The 22,695-nt window shown below is 35.1% G+C and overlaps 2 protein-coding genes across 3 annotated transcripts; both read left to right on the top strand.

Moving 5' to 3' along the window:
- The first annotated feature begins 1,329 nt into the window (after positions 1 to 1,329).
- Positions 1,330 to 6,912, top strand: LOC111399073 (putative clathrin assembly protein At2g01600). 2 transcript variants are annotated; one of them, XM_023026295.1, is made up of 15 exons: positions 1,330 to 1,637; positions 1,800 to 1,869; positions 2,387 to 2,484; positions 2,918 to 3,056; positions 3,254 to 3,381; positions 3,933 to 4,025; positions 4,162 to 4,212; positions 4,497 to 4,562; positions 4,649 to 4,714; positions 4,791 to 4,871; positions 4,972 to 5,052; positions 5,225 to 5,404; positions 5,515 to 5,590; positions 5,688 to 5,803; positions 6,162 to 6,912. In XM_023026295.1, the coding sequence occupies exons 1-15, from the start codon at positions 1,548 to 1,550 to the stop codon at positions 6,507 to 6,509; spliced, it is 1,683 nt and encodes a 560-aa protein (XP_022882063.1). In that variant the 5' UTR covers positions 1,330 to 1,547; the 3' UTR covers positions 6,510 to 6,912. The 2 variants fall into 2 exon arrangements, with proteins under 2 accessions (XP_022882063.1, XP_022882062.1); XM_023026294.1 differs by having other exon boundaries at positions 3,930 to 4,025.
- Positions 6,913 to 8,846: 1,934 nt separating this feature from the next.
- LOC111399072 (putative receptor-like protein kinase At4g00960) lies at positions 8,847 to 18,242 on the top strand. Its single transcript, XM_023026293.1, has 6 exons — positions 8,847 to 9,117; positions 9,251 to 9,375; positions 9,545 to 9,755; positions 16,687 to 16,921; positions 17,037 to 17,187; positions 17,511 to 18,242. The coding sequence occupies exons 1-6, from the start codon at positions 9,054 to 9,056 to the stop codon at positions 17,907 to 17,909; spliced, it is 1,185 nt and encodes a 394-aa protein (XP_022882061.1). The 5' UTR covers positions 8,847 to 9,053; the 3' UTR covers positions 17,910 to 18,242.
- The last annotated feature ends 4,453 nt before the right edge of the window (positions 18,243 to 22,695 follow it).

Below are 22,695 nucleotides of genomic sequence, written 5' to 3'. Positions count from 1 at the left end.
GTCAAAGGACTTGAAGTCTTCTTGAAATTGATTAAGGGCCCAATTGCCATATTTGAAAAAAGATTGACGACCTTCTTCAATTTTCTCTATAAAATATGAGCACACTTAACATAACTACTTAATTTATAATTACTATTATAAATGATAAAAAATTAAATTTATACAATCATGACATCATCATCACATCTCGGAGAATAATACTATAACAGAAAAGAAAGTGTATTGATAGTATATGATTAATTGAAAAAATTAACTGTATTTTAAATAGTATAATGATAAATGGTTATGTAATATTGTTTGAATTATGTTAACAATAATGTGAGTAAATTTAATCAATAATCACTTAACTTTACACTTGATTACTACTTGCTCACTCATCTTTCACATATTACTGAATACTCACTCATTTTTTCATATAATTACTCATTCACCACTCATCTCTTCAAATAATTGGACTACTTTTACGGCAAATTTTCGACAACTTCCGACTACAAAGAGTGTCGAATTTTGATATCGTTGGAAAGCCCACGATGTCCTCTTCAATTACCACCCAAAATCTCATTATAATTTCAAGGAATTCGATCGAAAAATTGCCTTAAAATTCGCCCAAAAAATCTGAAAATCTGCCCAGATTTTCAGATTTTTTGGGTGAATTTTAAGGTAATTTTCGGCAACTTTCGACCATCAAAACTATCTAATTTTGATACCATTGAAAAGTCCACAATGTCCTCTTCAATTACCACCCAAAATTTCCCGATAACTCCAAAGGATTCGGTCGGAATAAACCCACAAAATCAGTGTCCCGAACTTTGTCCAGATTTTCGTCTTTTCAAGATGCTGATTTTGTGGGTTTATTCCGATCGAATTCTTTGGAATTATGAGAAAATTTTGGATGGTAATTGAAGAGGACATTGTGGGCTTTCCAATGGTATCAAAATTCGATAGTTTTGAAATTCGAAAGTTGTCGAAAAATTGCCTTAAAAGTTGCCCAAAAAATCTGGGCAGGTTTTCAAAATATTTAGGCAACTTTTAAGGCAATTTTTCGATCGAATCCCTTGGAGATATAATGAGATTTTGGGTGGTAATTGAAGAGGATATCGCGGGCTTTCCAACGGTATCAAAATTCGACATTCTTTGTGGTCGGAAGTTGTCGAAAATTTGTCGTAAAAGTCACCCAATTATTTGAAGAGACGAGTGGTGAATGAGTAATTATATGAAAAGATGAGTGAGCATTCAGTAATATGTGAAAGATGAATGCGTAAGTAGTAATCAAGTGTAAAGTTCAGTAATTATTGGTTAAATTTACTCACAATAATGTTCATGTAACAGGGTTCGAAAGGTCCGTAAAAGACCGCGCGACCAAACCATCAAACGCCATTTTCTCAGCAGAAACGAACAGTAACAACCCATTTTCTCTCTCTATCAGAGGCTGAATAAATTGCAGTAGAAACAGGAAATTGAGAAAATTTAGGGTTCCGATTTTTTTTTTTTTTTATTAGTAGTGGGTAGAAGAAAAAGAAGCGATCTGAACGGTGTAAAGAGCGCAAATGGCGACACTACGTACATGGAGAAAAGCGTACGGTGCTTTCAAAGATAGCACCAAGGTTGGACTTGCACATGTCAATTCCGATTTCAAGGTCGCTCGTCTTTCTATCTATATGTATATGTATATGTATATATGTAAAGGATGCTTTTTGATTATGCGAAGGAAAAAAATTGGAAAATCAACAATTAAGTTCTGAAATTTGATGATTATGTTAATGTTATTTTTTAAAAAATTTTTGGTTGGCTAAAAATAGGATGTTGATGTGGCGATCGTCAAAGCTACGAATCATTTAGAGTGTCCACCCAAAGACAGACACCTCAGAAGTGAGATTTTTTTTTTTTCTCTCTGTGTCTATACATATTCGTTTTGATTTTTAGGGGCGGATTCGATGAATTGTATAATGGAGTTTTTTGGGTGGTTTCCTGTAGCTTTTTATGATTTTTATTGAATTAAGTTTCTATTATTATAATTAATTAATTAATTATTTATTTTTATTTTTATTTATTATTTTATTTTTTTTGGGGAAAATCTGTGAATCTTTCTGGACTTTGGTTTTCAATTTTTTAAAGGAAAATGGTGTTTAAATATTCTCCTTTAGTTTAAGAAATGTGAAATTTTCTACTTGTAGCTGTTTTCTGTAATCTATGTGAATATTCAACTTAGATTCTTTAATTTTGTCAAAACATTTTAAATCTTGAACTTGGAATGTTATAAATTCTTATTTTCTGGGAATTTTTATGAGTTTGTCTTTTAAGTTTCTTTTTTCAGGGGAATTAGTTGTAATATGGTGAAAAAGAGTGAACTTGTGACATGTTATTACTGTTTGGGTGTTTCTTGCAGAAATTTTGGTTGCCACATCATCAATAAGACCTCGGGCGGATGTCTCATACTGCATACATTCGCTTTCAAGACGGTTGGCAAAGACACATAACTGGACGGTATGGATTCTGCTTTATTGGGGCTCCATTCCACCGGATTCTGCTTTGATGGGGCTCAATTCCATCTACCTCGTCTTGTTACGAGCATTTACTGTATCATTTGGAAGCTCTGTCTTGCAAATATTGTATTGTTGAGCTATTGCTGAACATATGCATCTTACTAACAGGATGGCATATTGAAACTTCATAAGCAGGAACCTTCACCTAAACAGCTAAACTTTCATTTTGCTGCTTCAATTTTTCTCGAAATTATTCTTCTCTGTATTCTTGTTCTTTCTATTCTGTCCTGCATCAGCCTTGGTATCTGATTGAGAACATTGTTTTTGCATGACTTTCTTACAAGAACTTAGAGTTGAATTCTATGTTAGACCAATTTAGTGCAGACTTCATATATGTATTCAACTATTCATCGTTGTCATCAATTTTTCAACAGGTTGCTTTGAAGACGCTAATAATTATCCATAGAACATTGCGAGAAGGTGATCCGACATTTAGGGAGGAACTTTTGCATTCCCAGCAGAGAGGGAACATTCTTGAGATGTCCAATTTCAGGGATGATTCAAGCCCCATTGGTAAGTGAGAATGCAACTGTCATTATTTACATACTTGCCTTTTATAGATTCCACAAAACTCAAAAATAAATACATAATTAATTAATGTAAATAAACATCCCAAAATGCACAAAAAAGGAAAAAAATTCAAATGCAACTAAAAACCTATTGATACTACTTTTAGGATCAGGATAATTTAGATCCACTTTCTTTTCCAGCTTGGGATTTCTCTGCTTGGGTACGGACGTATGCACTCTACTTGGAAGAACGACTTGAATGCTTTAGGATACTGAAGTATGATATTGAATCCGAGCATCTTCCCAGACCTGCAAAAGGCGAAGATAAGGTGCATATTGTTTTTCACCAATCATATATATATTTCCTTTTTCAGCAAAATTTATTTGGTGTTTATTTTTTGCTTTATGATTGCATTAATGTGTAGCTTGTACATTATCTATAAACTGATTAAAATGCTTGTTTCTTTTACCTGAAGAAATTTTATAGTGTATTCTATACCTGAATTAATAGTTAAATTGGATATTTTCTGCAACAGGTTTGTAGCCATTAAGTTCAGTAGATATAAAGCTGATTATTCGGAGAATGGGAAGCTTGATAAAGTCTCTAAAACTTTTGGAGTAGCTGTTATTTTTGAGCTTCCAATAGACATTAAGTAGTCTATCACAGATGTTAAGATGTCTTATGCCAGTGGACTATTCCCTGAATTTTTGTTATATCCTACTAATCCTTGTGCTTGAGAAGCTCAAAAGAGATGTTTACATAAAGTTCAATTAATGTGAAAAGAGAATTTTGTTGTTATGTATGATACACTGAGCTTAAAATCACATTTCACAATCACTTCTAAGCTTGAGAAAAATTTCTTTGGTTCCTTTTTAGCAGGTTGACAGCAGAACTAGAGATTTGAAAAGCGATGAACTGCTGGAGCAATTGTCTGCTTTGCAGCAGCAGTTGCATCGTCTCGTTGGATGTCAGGTACTTTCTCAATCTTGATAATTATCCTCCTTCAGCAGAACCATTGTCCTATTTCTGTTCTATGATATTATTTGAATTTCTTAATTGACAATTATTTGGGAAAACTGATTTTTAATTGACAATTACGAATTTACAGCCTGAAGGAGCAGCTGTGGGCAACTATGTGATTCAGTATGCCCTTGCCTTGGTATGTATTCTTGTTAACACCTGTAACTAAGTTGCATAATTGTATGGAATATGGGTGTGATTCAAGTGAAATTAAATAATGTTCATGGGAAAGGGTAAATGTAAAACTGAAAGTAAGACTGAATGTCCTGGTGTATATGATAAGAGGTTATGTCGCAGTTAAGAATTGGTCTCTCGCAACTGTCCAGTGGAAAATGGATGCCGCTCTTCTGGTAGCCATTGTTTGCTTAATTTCTTCTGGTTCAAAATGACTAACATTGCCCGACCATTATATGTGATTTTCAGGTACTCAAAGAGAGCTTCAAAATTTATTGTGCTATTAATGATGGGATTATTAATCTTGTCGACAAGGTGAAACTACCATTAAGATGCTGTGGCGATTAGCTTAATCATTAAAACACATTCTCTTTCTGACCTCTATTGATTTTCCAATTCAGTTTTTTGAGATGCCAAGACATGAAGCAATCAAGGCCCTTGATATCTACAAAAGAGCTGGACAGCTGGTACTTTTTTGCTTTGCAGAACTTATTATGTACCTTACTACAATTTCGATGATTAATTTTTATGCTTTTACTACAGGCTGGTAGTCTTTCTGGTTTCTATGAAGTGTGCAAAGGCCTTGAACTTGCTAGAAATTTCCAATTCCCTGTGTTGAGAGAGGTAAGAAAATCTCAGAAGATTTGGAGCCTTAGGCTTCTTTTAATATTTTTGGTGATATCTAGGTGACACCTTATTAATCATTCTTCCTTTCCCTTTCCAGCCTCCACAGTCCTTTCTAGTTACCATGGAAGAGTATACACGGGAAGCCCCACGAATGGTTTCTGTTCCAATTATGTCCTTGGTTAGTTATTTAATTCAATAGGGCACAAACATTATTTATCAGGCATCACTTACTTTCCAGCCTTTGTATGCATCTTTTATATATGTCTCCACTTGTTGGCATCTGATTTCTCTGTATGGTCACTGTAATTAAAAGACAGACGCGACACTCATTTTTGCTTGTCCTATATTAGGAATATCCTGAAATGCTTCAGTTGACTTATAAACAAGAGGATGCTCCTTCACCTTCTGATGAGACAAAAGTGCCGCATGAGGAACCGAAGCTACCACGTTCAGAAGATGTCGCGGTCTCAACTGCGGAGGCTGTTGGTCCTCAACCCCCTTCAACTAACTTGGACACTGATGATCTACTGGTGAGTTTCTTTGTTCCTGGTGTATTCTTGTACTATTTCATTTCCTTTACGGAACCGGAACACTGATATCTGAATTTTTCTGTTACTTGTTTTGGTTTCAAATAATCCAGCGGTTAAATGTCACTGCACCTGATGCTTCTGCCATCGCGGAAAGCAACGCAATGGCTTTAGCAATAGTTCCATCTGGTTAGGATTTCTCCTGTTCTCTTTTACTTATCTGCTTATTAACAATTTTATACATCATACATTGAAGGGGAATTGCATGATATATTATATGATACAGGTACTACACATGGTTCTGATGCTTTTCAAGCCCCCGACTTTGATCCTACTGGATGGGAAGTTGCCCTGGTTAGCACTCCCAGCAGCAACTTGTCTTCATTTCAGGAGAGGCAATTGGTAGGTCGTTTTGCTAGTGATTGGTCTGCTAAGTTTTCACATCATTCTATCTACTTTGTACGTCTCCCATCTTCATGGTTGTGTTCATCCATCCATGAATGTGTTTCTAATGGCAAAGCCATATCTGTGGTAGGCATTCAATCATCCATTAAGCAATTAAATTTTGGCGGTACATATGAAAATATGCAATAAAGATATACATGCCTACTTGAATGGAAATTGATGATAGAAGCAGATATACTACTAAATTTATGCATTTCATTCATAAAAGCGGGGCTGAGGTGCACTCGGGGAAGTACCGAACATGCACTTGAAGTACGTGACTTACATTGTGTTTTGTGGACATTTTGCTTGGCAGGCTGGTGGACTGGATTCACTTACACTACATAGTTTATATGATGATGCTGCATATAGAGCATCCCATCAACCAGCATATGGAGCGCCTGCGCCTAATCCATTTGAAGTTGCAGATCCGTTTGCTATGTCTAACACCGTTTCTCCTCCAGCAGTTCAAATGTCTCAAAATCAAACAAATCCTTTTGCTCCATTCCAACCTATTTATCCACAGCCACAACAGCAACAGCAACAACACTTATTGATGTCCCCACAAAATCCTTTCGGTGATACAGGGTTTGAAGCATTTCCTGTCGGTCCTGCTGCTCACCCTGAAACAAGCAATCCATTTGGGAGCACGGGTCTACTATGATAAAGTTATACATATACAGATAAGTTACACGGCTTAGTTGATCTTGGTATGTTTAAAATGAGTGAAGTAGTGAGTAGTGCATAATAGTTGATTTTCGGCCTTGAGATGTATGATGAATAAATAATGTTATTCATGAGTATTGGTTTGAATAGCAGTCAATGTGGCAGTGGGGACATTGCCGTATTGTCCAAATGAATAAAAACATACAATGTCCAACATCATTGGACAATGTGACAGTCGCTTCAGTATCACATAGACTGATATTCATCACCATGGTTGATGGATAGTGTTGCTCTGATTGAATCAGCAAAAAATTTCATTTGATATGCTCTGTGTTCATTGAAATGCTGAATTGCATCGTTCAATCGTACAAGTATTGTAACTGAGGTTACGTTCATGCTTTTGTTTTTGGCTTGATAGGATTCGGACGATCAATACCTGCTCGAACCCATTTTGACCTCACATTTTGCAGGTTGTCTAAATTGTCTTGGGTGGGTGCTGGTTTGACTTTGGTGCTTGCTAGATTCTTTGTTTTGGAAGCCTTTACTTTTCTCCAAATGTGTTATAACGCGTGACAACAAATGAGAATGAGGAAGCAAGGAAAGAGACATTTCACTTGAAACACGCCATATGTGAACCACAATACTGTACGTTCCCAAACTGCAGGATTTTAAATGAGATTCCCATCCTGTCTTTGTGGAGAGATTTTATAGCATTTTCTCATTACAATCACCCAGCATTTCCAGCCAGGTCCCTTAATATATTAAAATACAAGAAAAGGGTCAAAATTATGTTTATTTTGCTGGGAAATATAAATTAGGAAAATTTTGTTTGGTTCATGTTAAGTCGATTCATTACTCAACTTGAATAGCGTGATGGATGGGTCACTGAATTTGACATCCGTTGACTTTTTGCTTCAACGAGATTCAGTTGTCAATAGATTCCAACTCCTCATCCATTGATGTGTATCTTATTTGTACACTTTAATAATCATGTTAGACTGTATATTCTGTTGGGTTCGTCAATCGTGAAGCTCAAGTCAATCAGTGAATAACATTGGGAATGTGAGAGAGAGATGTCTGCACACTTGAACAATTATGAGTACATTGAGACTCGAATGTTTTTTCTATTATATCCTCCATGTCTATAAATTTTCGGAAACTTTTTGGTTGCACTAACTTTGGATTCGTGACAATACATATAAACACCACAAAAAGCTATATGGTACTTTGCATATGGTCAAAATCAAAGCTGGACTAAATAAGAATACTCTTCAAAATATCATAATTAAAAAAAAAAAAACCCTCAAATTTTGGAGTATAACTTAGACCATGCTTTGTACCAATTTGGTCAATATTTGTAACATTTCTTAATACAAGACCATAGACGATAGTCAAAAGTTCTTAAATAAATTTCTGTAGAACTTCAGGAAGGGAAATTTTCAAGAAAAAAACATTTTCAAGAAATGCATACGGAAGGTCACTTGCACTTTCAGATGCAAATAAATCTATATTCCAAGAAATAGAGTTAATTAATTATAGACAAATATTACTTTTGAAGAATAGTAAAATTTATACATAGATATGAACAAAAATGAAATAAATATAATCAGTTTTTAGTTGAGCAACTTTTCGGCCGCCCAATAATTTTGATTTTTGACAAAAGAACTTATTAAAAAATAGTCAACATTTTACGATTCAAAATAAAGTTTAGAAATTATCCAAACAATGTCTCATCACTCTAATCAGTCCTCACGTGATATTGGCCAATAAGTTTAAGTCAAACCTATACTATGGTCCCCGTTTGTTTCCTGTTAATGTAAGAATGATGAAAATATAGTTGTTATAGACACCACACAAGAAATAAAAATTCAAATACGATGACTTGATATGATAGATAACAATTATATTTTTCATTTTAATGGTTAAATAATGGGAAAGAAACGGGGGCTAAAGCCATGTTTGATTAATGTTTGTAAACTGTTTATTAATACTAATATAATTTTTTATTATCATATTTTGAAAACGGTTTTGCTACAATGACAATGACAGACTCAAAAACAAGGGGGACATATGTCAATAGATGATTTGTCTGTTTGTGGGAGAGGAAAAAAAAAGTAAAAAATAAAAATAAAAAAACATCTCACTCTTGTCAAAAGCCCCGTTTTCAAGTAGCATTATTTTTTTGCGTGACTAGCAAATACTATTATTCATAGCTATTTTTTAATGATTTATTTTTAATCAGTTTATAAACACTTTCTAAATATAGAAAAATAATTCTTTAATAAATTTCCCCCGTACCTGTGGGCCGTGGCATGTTTCTAATTATTTTCAAGGATAATGCCCAGACTTGCGAAAATGATAGTCATCCGGGGATATTCTACCAGAACGAAAGGATAGATAAGGGTATATTGTTCCAATTAAATGGCGGCCAAGAAATAAATTTAACGTGTATTAGTACTCTCAAAATTGAATTGTCACTACAATTCAAAGAGAAATGAAGAGAAATGCATCTAATTCAAGAATTATTTGATGGAGTTTCAACATGAATAAACCCAAGAGCTTTGTCCGAAACCTCATCAAATCCTTCATATCTTATACGAATAAAGGTAAAATTTTTGTGCTTACAATTGTCAGTGATATATACGTAATACCATTTGTTCCGTTTTTTGATTGTATCTTCACTTAATTTTACTTTTTTTTTGGGTTGTGGGATGTTACTGTTGATCGGGGAAAACGCAGAGGATTTGGAGAAAATTCCTGCAGAAGAACAAAAGCAATTTCCTTTCGAGATTCTTGTTGCTGCAACGAAAAACTTTCATCATACTCAAAAGCTTGGTGAAGGAGGCTTTGGCCCTGTTTATAAGGTAAAATTTAACTTGTGCGGTTTTGAAATTTTCCCAATCAAAGAAAAAAGGATACAAATTTTGACTTCTTATGGATTTGGTTGGAGTAAGAACTCATGAATTGATGAAATTATGCGAAAATTCTGAATAAAAACTTGATCTTGGGTACTGGGTATCTGGGATCTTATAGGGAAAATTAGACGATGGTAGACAAATAGCTGTAAAGAAGTTATCATGTAGCTCAGCTCAGGGAAAGAAAGAGTTTCAGAATGAGGTGAAATTGTTGGCATGTTTGCAACATAAAAATGTAGTGAATTTGCTTGGATACTGCGTGCACGGTGCAGAGAAGCTGCTTGTTTATGAGTACGTGGTCAATGAGAGCATTGACAAGATTCTTTTCAGTAAGTTCTGCAATGCTTATGAGATTTGCAATTTTTTAGTTCCTCTGATTATCCTTATCATGCCATAGCAATTGAACTGTATTATTAATGATTAGCCGAAAATCAATTGAGGTTTTGTTGTCATTTAACTTGAAATAGTATACCTTGGAAATATATGTGAATAGATAACTGTGTTGTAGCATCATTTACTTGTTCAGAGGCTAAAATTAGGTGATGTTAATGTTTATTGAATGGGGGTCAATGTGATTAGGACTTGCATTAGTGATTTGCTTAGTTATGCTCAGTGTTATGCCTGGAATTCATTGCTTTTGTTCATGTATGTGAGAATTAATGGTAGATCATTGTGATAACATAAGTTATTTTATTCATTTAATCCCTCTAATAAATAGAGGTTTTAATAGGACTACAAGAAGTAAAGATAAACATAAGCTCCTACTACAAGAATTAGAGATAAACACAAACACCTAATAAGATTTTATCTACATCCTATGAAAGGATAAAGAATCTTATATAATAGAAAAAATTATCTAATAATAAACATAATCAAGAAGATAGCCATAAAAGATAAAACTCTTTGCGTCAACAGTCCCCCTCAAGCTGGGACATAAATGTCTATCATTCCCAGCTTGTCAAGTAAGCTCTCAAAGATAGGTTTTGCCAAGCCCTTGGTCAACATATGAGCAACTTGTTGTGTTGTTGGGACATAAGCCATATAAATTGCACCACTTTTAATCTTCTCTTTCAAAAAATTTTGTCAACTTCAACATGTTTTGTCCGATCACGATGAACCGGATTATTAGCAATACTAATTGCAGCTTTATTATCACAAAATAATCTTATGGGGTCTGAATTTGGAAGATTCAATTCTTGAAGAAGTCTTCTAAGCCAAAGCAGTTCACAAGTCCCATTTGCTAAGGCACGAAACTTAGCTTCTGCACTACTTCTCGCCACCACAAATTGTTTCTTGCTCCTCCAAGTACCCAAATTCCCCCAAACCATGGTACAATATCCTGAAGTTGACTTCCTTTCATCAATAGAACCAGCCCAGTCAGCATCTGTATACCCCTCAATATATCTTTTATCAGTCTTACCAAAAAATAATCCCTTTCTTGGAGTAGCTTTCAAATACCTCAAAATCTTATAAACTGCTTCCAGATGTTCTTGATAAGGGTTGTGCATATATTGGCTTACCAAGCTCACGGCAAATGAGATATCTGGTCGTATATGGGCTAAGTAGATTAACTTTCCCACAAGTCGTTGGTAACTCCCCCTATCTACAAGATTAGAACCTTCCTTACTCAACTTCATATTTTGATTGATAGGAGTATAAGAAGGTTTACATCCAAGCATTCCAGTCTCTTTTAATAAGTCACGGACATATTTTTTCTGCGAAATAGATATCCCTCTTTTTTGAGCGAGCCACTTCCATACCTAAGAAGTATCTTAACCGACCAAGATCTTTTATTTCAAATTCCTTCCCAAGTATCTCCTTGAGCTTTGCTGATTCCTCCAAGTCATTTCCAGTAAGAATAATATCATCTACGTATACAATCAAGATTGAGATCTTACCACTCATGGAATGTTTAAAAAATAGTGTATGATCTGACTGACTTTGAGCATACCCATTATTCCTTACACACTTAGTAAAGCAATCAAACCAAGCTCTAGGAGATTGTTTGAGACCATACAGTGACTTCTTCAATTTACACACCCTATTCTTGTTTCTTTCTTCATACCCAGGAGGTAAATTCATATATACCTCTTCCTCCAGTTCTCCATTGAGGAAAGCATTCTTAGCATCCATTTGACAAAGCGGCCAGTCTAAGTTTGCTACCACATATAGCAGGACTCTAATGGTATTGAGTTTTGCTACTGGAGCAAATGTTTCATTATAATCCACACCAAGGGTTTGAGTAAACCCTTTTGTCACTAAACGAGCCTTGTATCTTTTCAAAGTTCCATCCGACTTGTACTTGATCGTGAATACCCATTTACATTCCACGGGTTTTTTTTCTTTAGGTAAATCCACAACTTCCCAAGTATTGTTTTTTCTTAAAGCTTGCATTTCTTCAACTACTACCTCTTTCCATTCTGGTTTCTGGATAGCTTGTTCAATAGTAGCAGGAACTTCTTCCCTTTCAATTCTCTCACTGATTGCACGGCATGAGGCTGATAACCTGCTATTTGATACAAAATTCCCAATAGGATGAAGAGTGCAGGTTCTGGTTTTCTTCCGAAGGGCTATAGGCATATTAAGTTCATTATTCTCAATGTCCACATCTTCAATTGAAACTGAATTCTCTTCCATCTCAGCTCTACGAGCTTCCTCGGTCAGATTTTCTCTCGGTTCAACATCTTGGCAATGCTTCAGTGATGTGACAGGATGTATTATTGGTGTAGACTGGTTTCTCCTAGAGTAAACGCGAAGCTCAGAACCACTTTCAACCTGTTGCGAGTCTGTACCTGTTTCCAATGATTTTGTTAATGGCATATTAGGTAAAGGAGATAATTTTGATGAAAGCATTGGCTGTGATGAAGGCGTTGGTTGTAGAGTATCTATAGATATTGGCAAGGTCTGATTTTGTGGTACATTCAACTCCCCAAGATTTGGCTGTGATGAAGGTGTTGGTTGTAGAGTATCTATAGATATTGGCAAGGGCTGATTTTGTGGTACATTCAACTCCCCAAGATAATCTTCCCCATTAGGTGTCTCTCCTTGAAGATTAGGTTTCTTATAGTATGATTGTTCCTCAAAGAATGTAACATCTCGTGTAACAAACAATTTTTTTAATGTTGGACTGTAGCACTTGTACCCTTTTTGATTAGGAGCATATCCTATAAAGATACATTTTGTAGCTCTGGCATCCAATTTACTTAAGTGTGATGTATGGACAAAGGAAGGACAACCAAATGTTCTAATAGGCAAGGAGGTAAAAAGTCGTGTTTGAGGATACAAATTTTGGAATGTTTGAAGTGGTGTTTGGTAACTAAGAATTCGTGAAGGAAGTCGATTGATAAGGTATGATGCCGTAAGGAGAACTTCCCCCCAAAAAATTTTTGGAATATTATTTGTAAACATGATTGCCCGAGTGACTTCTAGAAGGTGTCTATTTTTCTTTTTAGCAATTCCATTTTGTTGTGGAGTTCCTAAACAAGTGCTTTGATGAACTATGCCATTTTTTGACAGATATTGGCCCAGAATTGAATTGAAGTATTCAAGTCCATTATCGGTATGAAGAATTTGAATATGTGTTTGGAACAGTGTTTCGATCATTTTGTGGAAGTTTTGGAAGGCATTAGCAGTATCAGATTTTTCCTTTAATAGGAATGTCCAACATAGACGTGTGTGGTCATCAATGAATGTTACAAACCACTTAGCTCCTGTAATATTAGCAACTCTCGATGGTCCCCAAATATCACTATGTATTAGTTTAAAAGGTTGAGATGGTTTATAATTTTGAACAGGATATGGGACACGTGTTTGTTTTGCAATTTGACAAACTTTGCATTTAAACAAATCAACACTTCTATTTCGAAACAAGAGGGGGAATAATTTCTTTAAATAAGCAAAGCTAGGGTGTCATAATCTATTATGCCATAGCATAATTTTATTGAAAATAGGAATAGATTCACTGCTTGAAGTGAGAGCTTGTTTATTCATAGATTTTCCACCATAATTGAAGTAATACAGCCCGTCAACCTCTTCAGCATTGCCAATTGTCTTCCCCGAGATCAAATCCTGAAACTCACACCGAGAATTATAGAACTTAGCCACACAATTTAAATCCTTGGTTAATTTGCTTATTGAAACAAGGTTACATGTAAGCTTAGGAACATACAAGACAGAATGTAATTCTACACTGTCTGTCAAAACTATTTTGCCTTTTCCAGCAACTGAAGATAAAGTTCCATCAGCAATTCGCACTTTAAAGGCTCCCGGGCAAGGAGTATAAGTTTTAAATAAGTGGTGACATCTAGTCATATGATCCGATACCCCAGAGTTAAGTATCCATAGGTTGATCGAATCAGATTTTGTAATAAGTGCAGAATGATAATTACCTCGCTGTGCTAAAGTGCACTTCGATTTTGACTGGGAGTTGGATTGTGTTCGAGCCAGAAGTTGTTGTAATTCATCTATTTGCTCACTACTAAAGGCCGAACTGATGAAGTTAGAGGCAGAACTAGTGCCCTGTGTTTTCTCCTCTTTAGCTGTCTGAAAAACCTGATTATCACCCAACTTTCGTGGCTTCCAGTTTGCTGGTTTCCCATGTAATTTCCAGCAAGTATCTCGTTTGTGATTAGATTGTTGACAATAGTCACACCACAAGTTTTTTTTGTGGCCCCTTATGCCCCGCAAAATTGGACTTTTGATCTTTAAATCCCTAGTTCCTGTTGGCTATTAAAGCTGAATTCTACATCTGATTCTCCATACCAGATTCACAAACACCACCCATCATGACTCTTTTCTTGCTTTCTTCTCTTCTTACTTCAGCAAATGCCTCTTTAATGCTCGGCAATGGTTTAGCTCCAAGGATCCTCCCTCTTACTTCATCCAGGTCCTTTTTGAGCCTATGTAGAAAATCAAGTACCCTCTCCTTTTCAAGGTTCGTCCTGCTTTTCTGGCTACAGTTTGTACAGTTCTCAACATCTCCGAATAGATCTAGCTCCTGCCATAGCCCAGTCAAATTCGCAAAGTACTCTGTCACAAAAGAGGCACCTTGTTTCTGATCTTTCAAGGCTGATTTCAATTCGAACAACTGAGCTGAATTCCCGATATCTGAATACATGTCTTTCACTGTTTCTCAGATGTCTTTTGCAGTTTTGTAAGAAAGGTAATTCCGTCCAATCTTCTTCTCCATGGAATTAACCAACCATGCCATTACCATGGAGTTTTCAGATTCCCATGTTGAATAAGAGTTGTCATTTTCCGCAGGTGTAGGAATACTTCCTGTAAGGTATCCAACTTTCCCTTTGCCTCGAATGACCATAAGGACAGATTGTGACCAATCAAAGTAGTTTGACCATCAAGTTTATGTTGGGTTATTTGAAGTGAATGATTTTCGACACTGAACACTTGAGAAGGGGTCGAAGAAGTGGGTGCAGTGCTTTCTATGTTTGAGGATCCGGATGAACCAGTGAAGGCCCGGTTTGCCATTGAAGAGGTGGGCAAGAAAGAGCCAAACCGTAGCTCTGATACCATGTGAGAATTAATGGTAGATCATTGTGATAACATAAGTTATTTTATTCATTTAATCCCTCTAATATATAGAGGTTTTAATAGGATTACAAGAAGTAAAGATAAACATAAACTCCTACTACAAGAATTAGAGATAAACACAAATACCTAACAAGATTTTATCTACATCCTATGAAAGGATAAAGAATCTTATATAATAGAAAAAATTATCTAATAATAAACATAATCAAGAAGATAGCCATAAAAGATAAAACTCTTTGCGTCAACAATGTATAACTATGTTCCAGACTTGAGTTTTGCTTCTTTCAAAGTTTAAGTACAGAATGTCATACCACCATTTCTTTAACTTGGCTGGTGATGATGAAGTATGCTTTTCTTAATTTTGCTAAAAGCCACCAGTTTCTGAAGTCTGATGGTTTGAATTAAAAATCACTCTATTTTTAGATAAGGGCAGCGAGTAGTATTCTTTGAAGTACAGACACGCCTTTCAGGGTGGAGCGTCATGACTGGAAAGTTGCTAACACACCAAATGGTGTGTCATGTTTTTTCATAAATTTTTAAAATTCCAATATGCTGTGGACGCTTGCCCGACTCCGCGTGGCACGTCCTATATTATGTGTACTTTAAACACTACATGTGGAAAAATGCCAAAATAATGTGAGAAAATTTTGTACAAACTTTCATGTTAGATTTGTTTATATATGTTGATACATAAATATATAAAAATTAAAGATGAAAAAATATTAGCAATCTTATTGAAAGAGAAATTTTTAATAAATATACAATACAAGAATAATATCAAAATGTATAATTCTTAAGGTATTTTAATCCTCTGTGCCAAATTACTTGTGTCCTAATTTTTCGAAAAATTTCTTGTGAGCATGTGATATCAGTGTCTCGTGTCCATATCTGTGCTTCATAGGTAGTATTCATTCACTCTTGAAAGTTGAAACATATGCTACATGAAATGTGCATGTGTTGTGGCAGTTTGTTTCTTAATATTCTTAACATTACATAGGTCATCTTATAGTAAGCAAAACTAATAATAGTAAAATTTTCCAGTTGTATTTTCAGAGTTGTTTTCTTTAGAATGTAATCTATTTGCTAGAGCATTCCAAAATTTCTTTACAGGACAAGACTGAGGAGTAACATGTGATTGTACTTTCACGAACATAATATCTTATAGAATTGCGCCAAGACTACTATGAAATCTCATTTGGTAAAGTTTTATTAAAATGTTTTTGTACTTTCAAGGTCTCTATTCTCAAAGGAGTGTTAAAACAAAGTGAGAGCAAGTGGAGCGCAACAGAATTGATGATATCTTTACAATTACTTTGATTTAATTGTCTACCTTTCCATAAAAGTGGTACTTGCCACTTAGCTAAAGCAGTTTTACTGCTTGGTGTAAGAGAGAGGAAAATGTGTGAGTGTATGCATTGGGGGTGGCTTGGGATAAGAAAAAATGCATCCAAATTGTAACTGGTTCTAATCACCATGAAGTTCTCCATCTTGTGCAAATCTTGTCAAATTAGTTTTAGAAGTGCTTCACTTACTCTTTTGAAGATGTTATTTTTGTCCAATAATATAGAATATAAGTTTTTGACAAGTTGCAAACTTGAATTTGGAAAGTTGGTTTTCATTTATGGGGTCTTAAAAGTATTGAATACGCTTTAACAGCAGCATGTAATGTGGATATGAGATTTACAGTGATACTGATACTTGTTGGTGTTTTAGAATCTGGTAAACAAGAAGTACTTAATTGGAAGCCAAGGTTTGATATAATAATGGGCGTTGCGAAAGGCTTGCTTTACCTTCATGAAGATGCTCCCTTTTGCATCATACACCGTGACATCAAAGGCAGCAACATCCTACTTGATGATAGATGGGTTCCTAAGATTGCTGATTTTGGCATGGCTCGTCTTTATCCTGAAAATGAAACACATGTTAACACCCATATAGCTGGTACAAAGTATGTTTTCACGCACTTAAAATTTATAAGTTTAGTAGCCCCCAAGTTAATAACAATATCTGATTGCATGTTGCCAAATTGCTTAAGTAACAATAGTGCATTGATTTGGGAACAGCGGCTACATGGCACCAGAGTATTGTATGCATGGCCACCTTTCTGTGAAGGCAGACGTATTCAGCTTTGGGGTCGTGGTTTTGGAGCTGATAAGTGGACAGAAGAATTCAAGATTTAACCAAGATCCTGAGTCACAGAACCTGCTTGCATGGGTAAGAACCTTATTTTTCTTAGCTTGTATGTTGGCATCACTTTGCTAAATGAAATTATTGGGTGCATGCTATAACTTTGCCACCACGGGTATACAAAGAGTGGAGTGCCCTGCACTTTCTTGTTCTAAAGAGGCCATGCTAATTTGTTGCTATAAAGATCAAACAGATGAGTATCTTTAATATTCTTCTTCTTTTAGAATAATGAGAAGAATCTTACATCCTTGTTCTATTACTATATAGATTAGAGACATTAGGCGTATATGGTAGCAGTATTCATAAATCAAACATTAAAACTATTCCTGAGGATTTTGCTGTTTCTGTAGGCATACAAACTTTACAAGAATGGTCAGAGCTTGGATATTATGGATCCTACATTAGTGTCATCAGCAGTTCCTGATCAAATAGCAATGTGCATACAACTTGGGTTGTTGTGCACCCAATATGATCCACAATTGCGGCCCGACATGTGTCGTGTGGTGGTGATACTATCGAGGAAGCCAACCACCCTTGAAGAACCGGAAGGACCTGAATACCCCAGTTTTCGATACAGTAATCATAAACCAACTGCATCATCATCATCCACAACTGGAACTTCTGGTGATTTGAATTCTCATTCCTTTGGCTCTACGATTAATACAAAGAGTGCCACAGCTACCGCTAGCACATCGGGTCTCAATATCCCCATATACGATCGTCACGGTAAACGCCTTGTACAAGATTAGGCTTCTAGGTATAGAAGAATATTCTTTCACGTGTGTGTAATTTTGCATTATTTTGATAACATTGCTAACTCAGATAGCGGTTTTCAACAATTCAGTTGGACAAAAATCAGCAAAAACTCCCTCTGAAACCCAGAAGCTAACTACTTTTAGGAGATGCATAATTGATTGTATTAATCTCGTTAGCTTCAATTGCATTTGGCTTTTCACTGTCATTTGTTGTTGGATACATTACCTAGGGTTTGTTTTGCGCCCCTTATTTTTGTGGAAAATACGTTTTGTAATAGTAATTTTTTTGGAGAATGTGATTAAGTAGAAAAAAGTTTTAGAACATTACTTGTAATGTTGTAATGTTCTGCTTTGCAAGGGTTCTTTCTTGTGCACTCTCCTACTTGCCATTTTTACTAGGTATTACTATAATGATTAGTTGATTTTTCCCCCTGAAAGAAAAGGAAGGAAAACCCAAGCTCAAAACAAACAAAAATAAAAGTAAAACAAATATTTCAAATAAATTTAAAATTAAGCAACATCAATATAAATATAAAAAACTCCCAACATCATCACTAAAAACTAGTTCGCTTAAAATAGCAAGTGTACTATGTCAATGACAATTTGTGATGTGGATTACACACCACAACCATCGTCTCGTGTTACTCTTATGAGCATCTGATTGCTTTCATATACGTTTCATCTTTGATGTGAAAATAAATTCACTTATTTACAAAAATGGAGATAATTCGGTTTGAATCGGGATTTATTTTTTAAAATTAAATCAATCAACATAACATATTATATGAATAATAAAACTAAAATATAAGTTTTGAAAGGAACTCAACCTGATCACCAACTAAAGATACAACTAAAATTTATGTGATTTAGATATGCTCTTTGTGATTATTCGCCAAGTGTAATGTCTCTCTAATTCATATTGCTTTTGAATCTTGTTTTCCCATATGCTACCAATTCAATGTTCATAAAATTTGTTGGAAAATATAGCAGAAAGAATTTCCAGAGAAGATTGATGTAATGAATAGAGAATGAAGTTTGCTGTGGAAGATAATTTATTTCATTGATACGAGCTGATTAAATACAGAAAAAGATCATGTTTACATATATTTTTGCATAAAAATCTTAACAACTAAACAGTTTTATTTGCTAAGGATACCTGAATTTAAGGAACCAACTACTATTGACTCAGTAAACGAAATAATTTCAAAATAAATTAATAAAAACATAAACTTAATCATCTATTCCATAAATCAGCTACCTAAAGTCTCAGCAATTCAATACTCCTCCTTAGTCTTTTCTTTGAAACTACCAACTTACATCTTAATTCCTCGAACCTGCTCTTGGAAAGTGACTTTGTAAGGATATCTGCGATCTGCATCCTAGACTTACAATGCAGCAACTTAATCTCTTGATTCTTTTCTGTTTTTCCAATGGAATGATATTTAACTTTAATGTGTTTCGTTCTTCCATGCTGGATAGGATTATTCACAATAGCAATTGCAAATATGTTGTCACACATGATAACAACAGGCTGAACTTGCTCTTCTCCAAAATCAGTCACTGATTTTCGAAGCCAAATTGCTTGCTTTTTGGCAGCAATAGCAAACACATACTCAGCCTCAACAGTTGATTGAACCACCACATTCTTTTTTGAGTTCCATGAGAAGGGACCTGACAACATTCACAAAGATCATTAGTCACGTAAATAAAAGACATATCTATCACCATACCATTATCTTCCATAAACTTCAAGGATTTCTGCTTATAGTGTCCAAACCTTCTATGCCACAACCAAGTTTTATCAGTTTTGGCACTACAAACATGTTGTTTAGCCATATTGAAATCCAAAAGAAATCTGTCATCTATCATTCCAACATTTGCAATTTTATAACCATGAGGATCATAAATAATGCACATATTATTTTTGAAATTCATAGAATATTCCTTACTCAACATTTTAGCCACACTCAACAGGTTTTGATCTAGGCAAGGGGCATAAAAACAATCATAAATGAGCTTGCTGCCTCCTTTAGTATGAAAGGTGACAATGCCCTTACCTTCCGACTGCATAAGTTCTCCATTTCCCAATTTTACTTTAACTTTGTAGGATCTGCCCAGTGAATTGAACATGCTTACATCACCCGTCATGTAGCTTGTAAAACCACTATCAACTAGCCAAATGTTGGCTCCTAGTGGTTGAGAAGATTTGTTGGCCATAAATAACCTTTCCTTAGGTTGCAATTGATCCTGAGTGTGGTTTGCTTGCTTTGTAGGTTGTTCTTTTGCTTGTCCCATGTTGAATCTGCTAAACTTTTCGATGTGCCCATATCTCTTGCAATTTCTATATTGGTACTGAGGTTTATCCTTATGCCAGCAATCTTTCTCCAGATGGTTCGTTCTTCCATAAGCTCTATAGGTGGAAACTTACCTTTTTTGTGAACTTCTTTTGAGCTTTCAGGAGCTTTATCTTTACTCTGCCCGTCACAGGCAGATTTATTCCCATCATTTTTCTTGCCTTTGTGCTTCATGATAAATGCTCTTTCAATGTTTTCTTCTGACCTCATAGAAGACCTTTGCTCCCGTGCTTGCATCTTGCTAGTAAGTTCAGTAATTGTCAAATTTTTTAGATCACAAGACTCTTCAATTGCTGAAATCTTGGATTCAAATTTGTCGGGCAAGCTTATCAACATTTTTTCCACCACCTTTGAGTCTTCAAATGATTCACAAGTTGCAAGAGTTTTGAAAAGTATTCCTTTTCTGTCTCTCCGTCCTTCATTCTCAGCACTTTAAACTCTCTTTTGAGAGTTAACATCTTGATAGATTTTACCCTGTCACTTTATTCAAACTTTTCCTTCTATTTATCCCATGTTTGTTTTAGTAAATCACAAGTCATTATTCTTGTGAAAATTACATCTGACACTGCTGAGTGTATGCACGTAAGTGCTCTAGGTCTCCTTGAAAGATTTTCTTTGTACTTCATGATCTATGCCAATATTGGATTTTGTGGAAGAGAAGCAGGATAAACATCATTTTCAATAGCCTCCAACAAATTCATGGCCTTTAAGTAGGTCTTCATCTTAATAGCCCATAATTGATAATTCTCTCATGTAAAGCCATTCTGAAAAATTTGGAGGCTCTCAAAATTCACTAGTGTTTTAACTCCCTTGTATTTAGCTCATACATTCAATAGAAAATGAAACTCACAGCCCTTAAGAAGAACGCTCTGATACCAATTGTAGGAAAAAATAGCAGAAAGTGATTCTAGAAAAGATTGTTGTAATAAGCAGATAATAAAGCTTGCTGTGGAAGATAATTTATTTCATTAATACGAGATGATTAAATACAAAAAAAAAAAAAAGATCATGTTTACAGATGTTTCCATATAAAAATCTTAACAACTAACAGTTTTTCTTGCTACCGATATTCCTAAATTTTAGGAACCAACTACTATTGACTCAGTAAACAAAATTAAAAATAAATTAAAGAAAACATAAACTTAATCAGCTATTCCATGAAATTAGCTACCTAAAGTCTCAACAATTCAACAAAATTAAATAGTTATTGCTAGTTAAGAAATTGCATGACGAAATATGAATTCTATAAGTTTCATTTTTATAGAGTCCTCAGACATTTCGCTTTCAATTAATTATTAGATGTGTTTGAGGACTTTTATATAAAATGCCTAAACTATTTTGACCAAGTTAAATTTTCAATGAATTAAGTTGAATAATCCAAAAAGAGATGCTAGATCATGTCCTTTATGAGGAGATAGAGTAGCAAATGCAAAGGAAAAATTGTACTGTTAAAACATTTTTTTTTATGGTATTTTGTCACTAAATACAAAATAATAATAATAATAATAATAATAATAATAATAATAATAATAATAATAATAATAATAATAAATAAATAAAGAAAATTGATTTTAAAAGTTGTTATTGGGGGTGGACCCAAAATTATTTTTCAATAGGGCAAGACGAAAAATTAGCTAAAATAAATTGTGAAAAAAGCCATAAAAATCTGAAAATTTAAATTTAACAAGGTCGAATTGAAGGTTTTTGAAAATTCAGTGGAGGCGGTTGACCCCATCTTCCCTTAGTGGACCCGCCCTTTTTTGTTATATGTTTTTATTATTTTCAACAACTTTGCATAGAAAGTTCTGAGTAGTAAACATTTTCTTGTTCATTAAATACATACCGACAATAATTATAGAGCACATAAATGTATTCCCTAAACAAAGTGTAAGTCGATTTACAATTATGAAGGATAAAAAGAAAGAAATATAACAAGGGCTGTGCTTAATGTACAGGTAGGGCCGTAGGGGTTCTGTGAACCCCTAACCCCTACCGAACACACACAACATAGGTGGGGTGGGTGGGGGGTTTGGGCATTTTTTATACAAACGGGACCTGTGAGTGTGTGTAGGGGTTTTGCTATACACTCATCATTGTCCATATAACAAATGAAGAGCACATGCCCCCCAGGGCACATTCAAGTTGGCGGAACAATCACATTGGGGGGCTCTGGAACCAAGTGTGGGGAGTTCGATTCCTAGTTGGAGCAGCCAAGTGATGTAATAACCAGAGGAAGGGTTGGAGCAGCTTGGTGATGTAATAACCATGGAGGAGGGTCCCTTTGGGAAAGGAGTAAAAGCCATGTGGGAACCTGGGAACCAACAAGGGCATAACTTGCGATTTACCTCCACTAGTCACTGAGGGGCCGGGGGCTAGAGGTCCAGGATTTAGTCCGGCTAAGCTGGGACACCTGGGTTATCACAAAA

This window comes from Olea europaea, chromosome 8, assembly GCF_002742605.1.
Source record: "Olea europaea var. sylvestris chromosome 8, O_europaea_v1, whole genome shotgun sequence".
In the NCBI taxonomy this organism is placed as follows: Eukaryota; Viridiplantae; Streptophyta; class Magnoliopsida; order Lamiales; family Oleaceae; genus Olea; species Olea europaea.
The sequence above is the reverse complement of the archived record's forward strand: the minus strand, read 5'-3'. Positions and strand labels throughout refer to the sequence as shown.

Excerpts from the sequence above, each read along its gene's own strand:
- LOC111399073 (XM_023026294.1), top strand. The coding sequence starts at position 1,548 with ATGGCGACACTACGTACATGGAGAAAAGCGTACGGTGCTTTCAAAGAT. Across the intron at positions 1,638-1,799 it reads ATGTCAATTCCGATTTCAAG|GATGTTGATGTGGCGATCGT; the intron begins GTCGCTCGTCTT and ends GGCTAAAAATAG. Across the intron at positions 4,563-4,648 it reads TTATTAATCTTGTCGACAAG|TTTTTTGAGATGCCAAGACA; the intron begins GTGAAACTACCA and ends TTTCCAATTCAG.
- LOC111399072 (XM_023026293.1), top strand. The coding sequence starts at position 9,054 with ATGAATAAACCCAAGAGCTTTGTCCGAAACCTCATCAAATCCTTCATA. Across the intron at positions 9,756-16,686 it reads CATTGACAAGATTCTTTTCA|AATCTGGTAAACAAGAAGTA; the intron begins GTAAGTTCTGCA and ends TTGGTGTTTTAG. Across the intron at positions 17,188-17,510 it reads CACAGAACCTGCTTGCATGG|GCATACAAACTTTACAAGAA; the intron begins GTAAGAACCTTA and ends CTGTTTCTGTAG.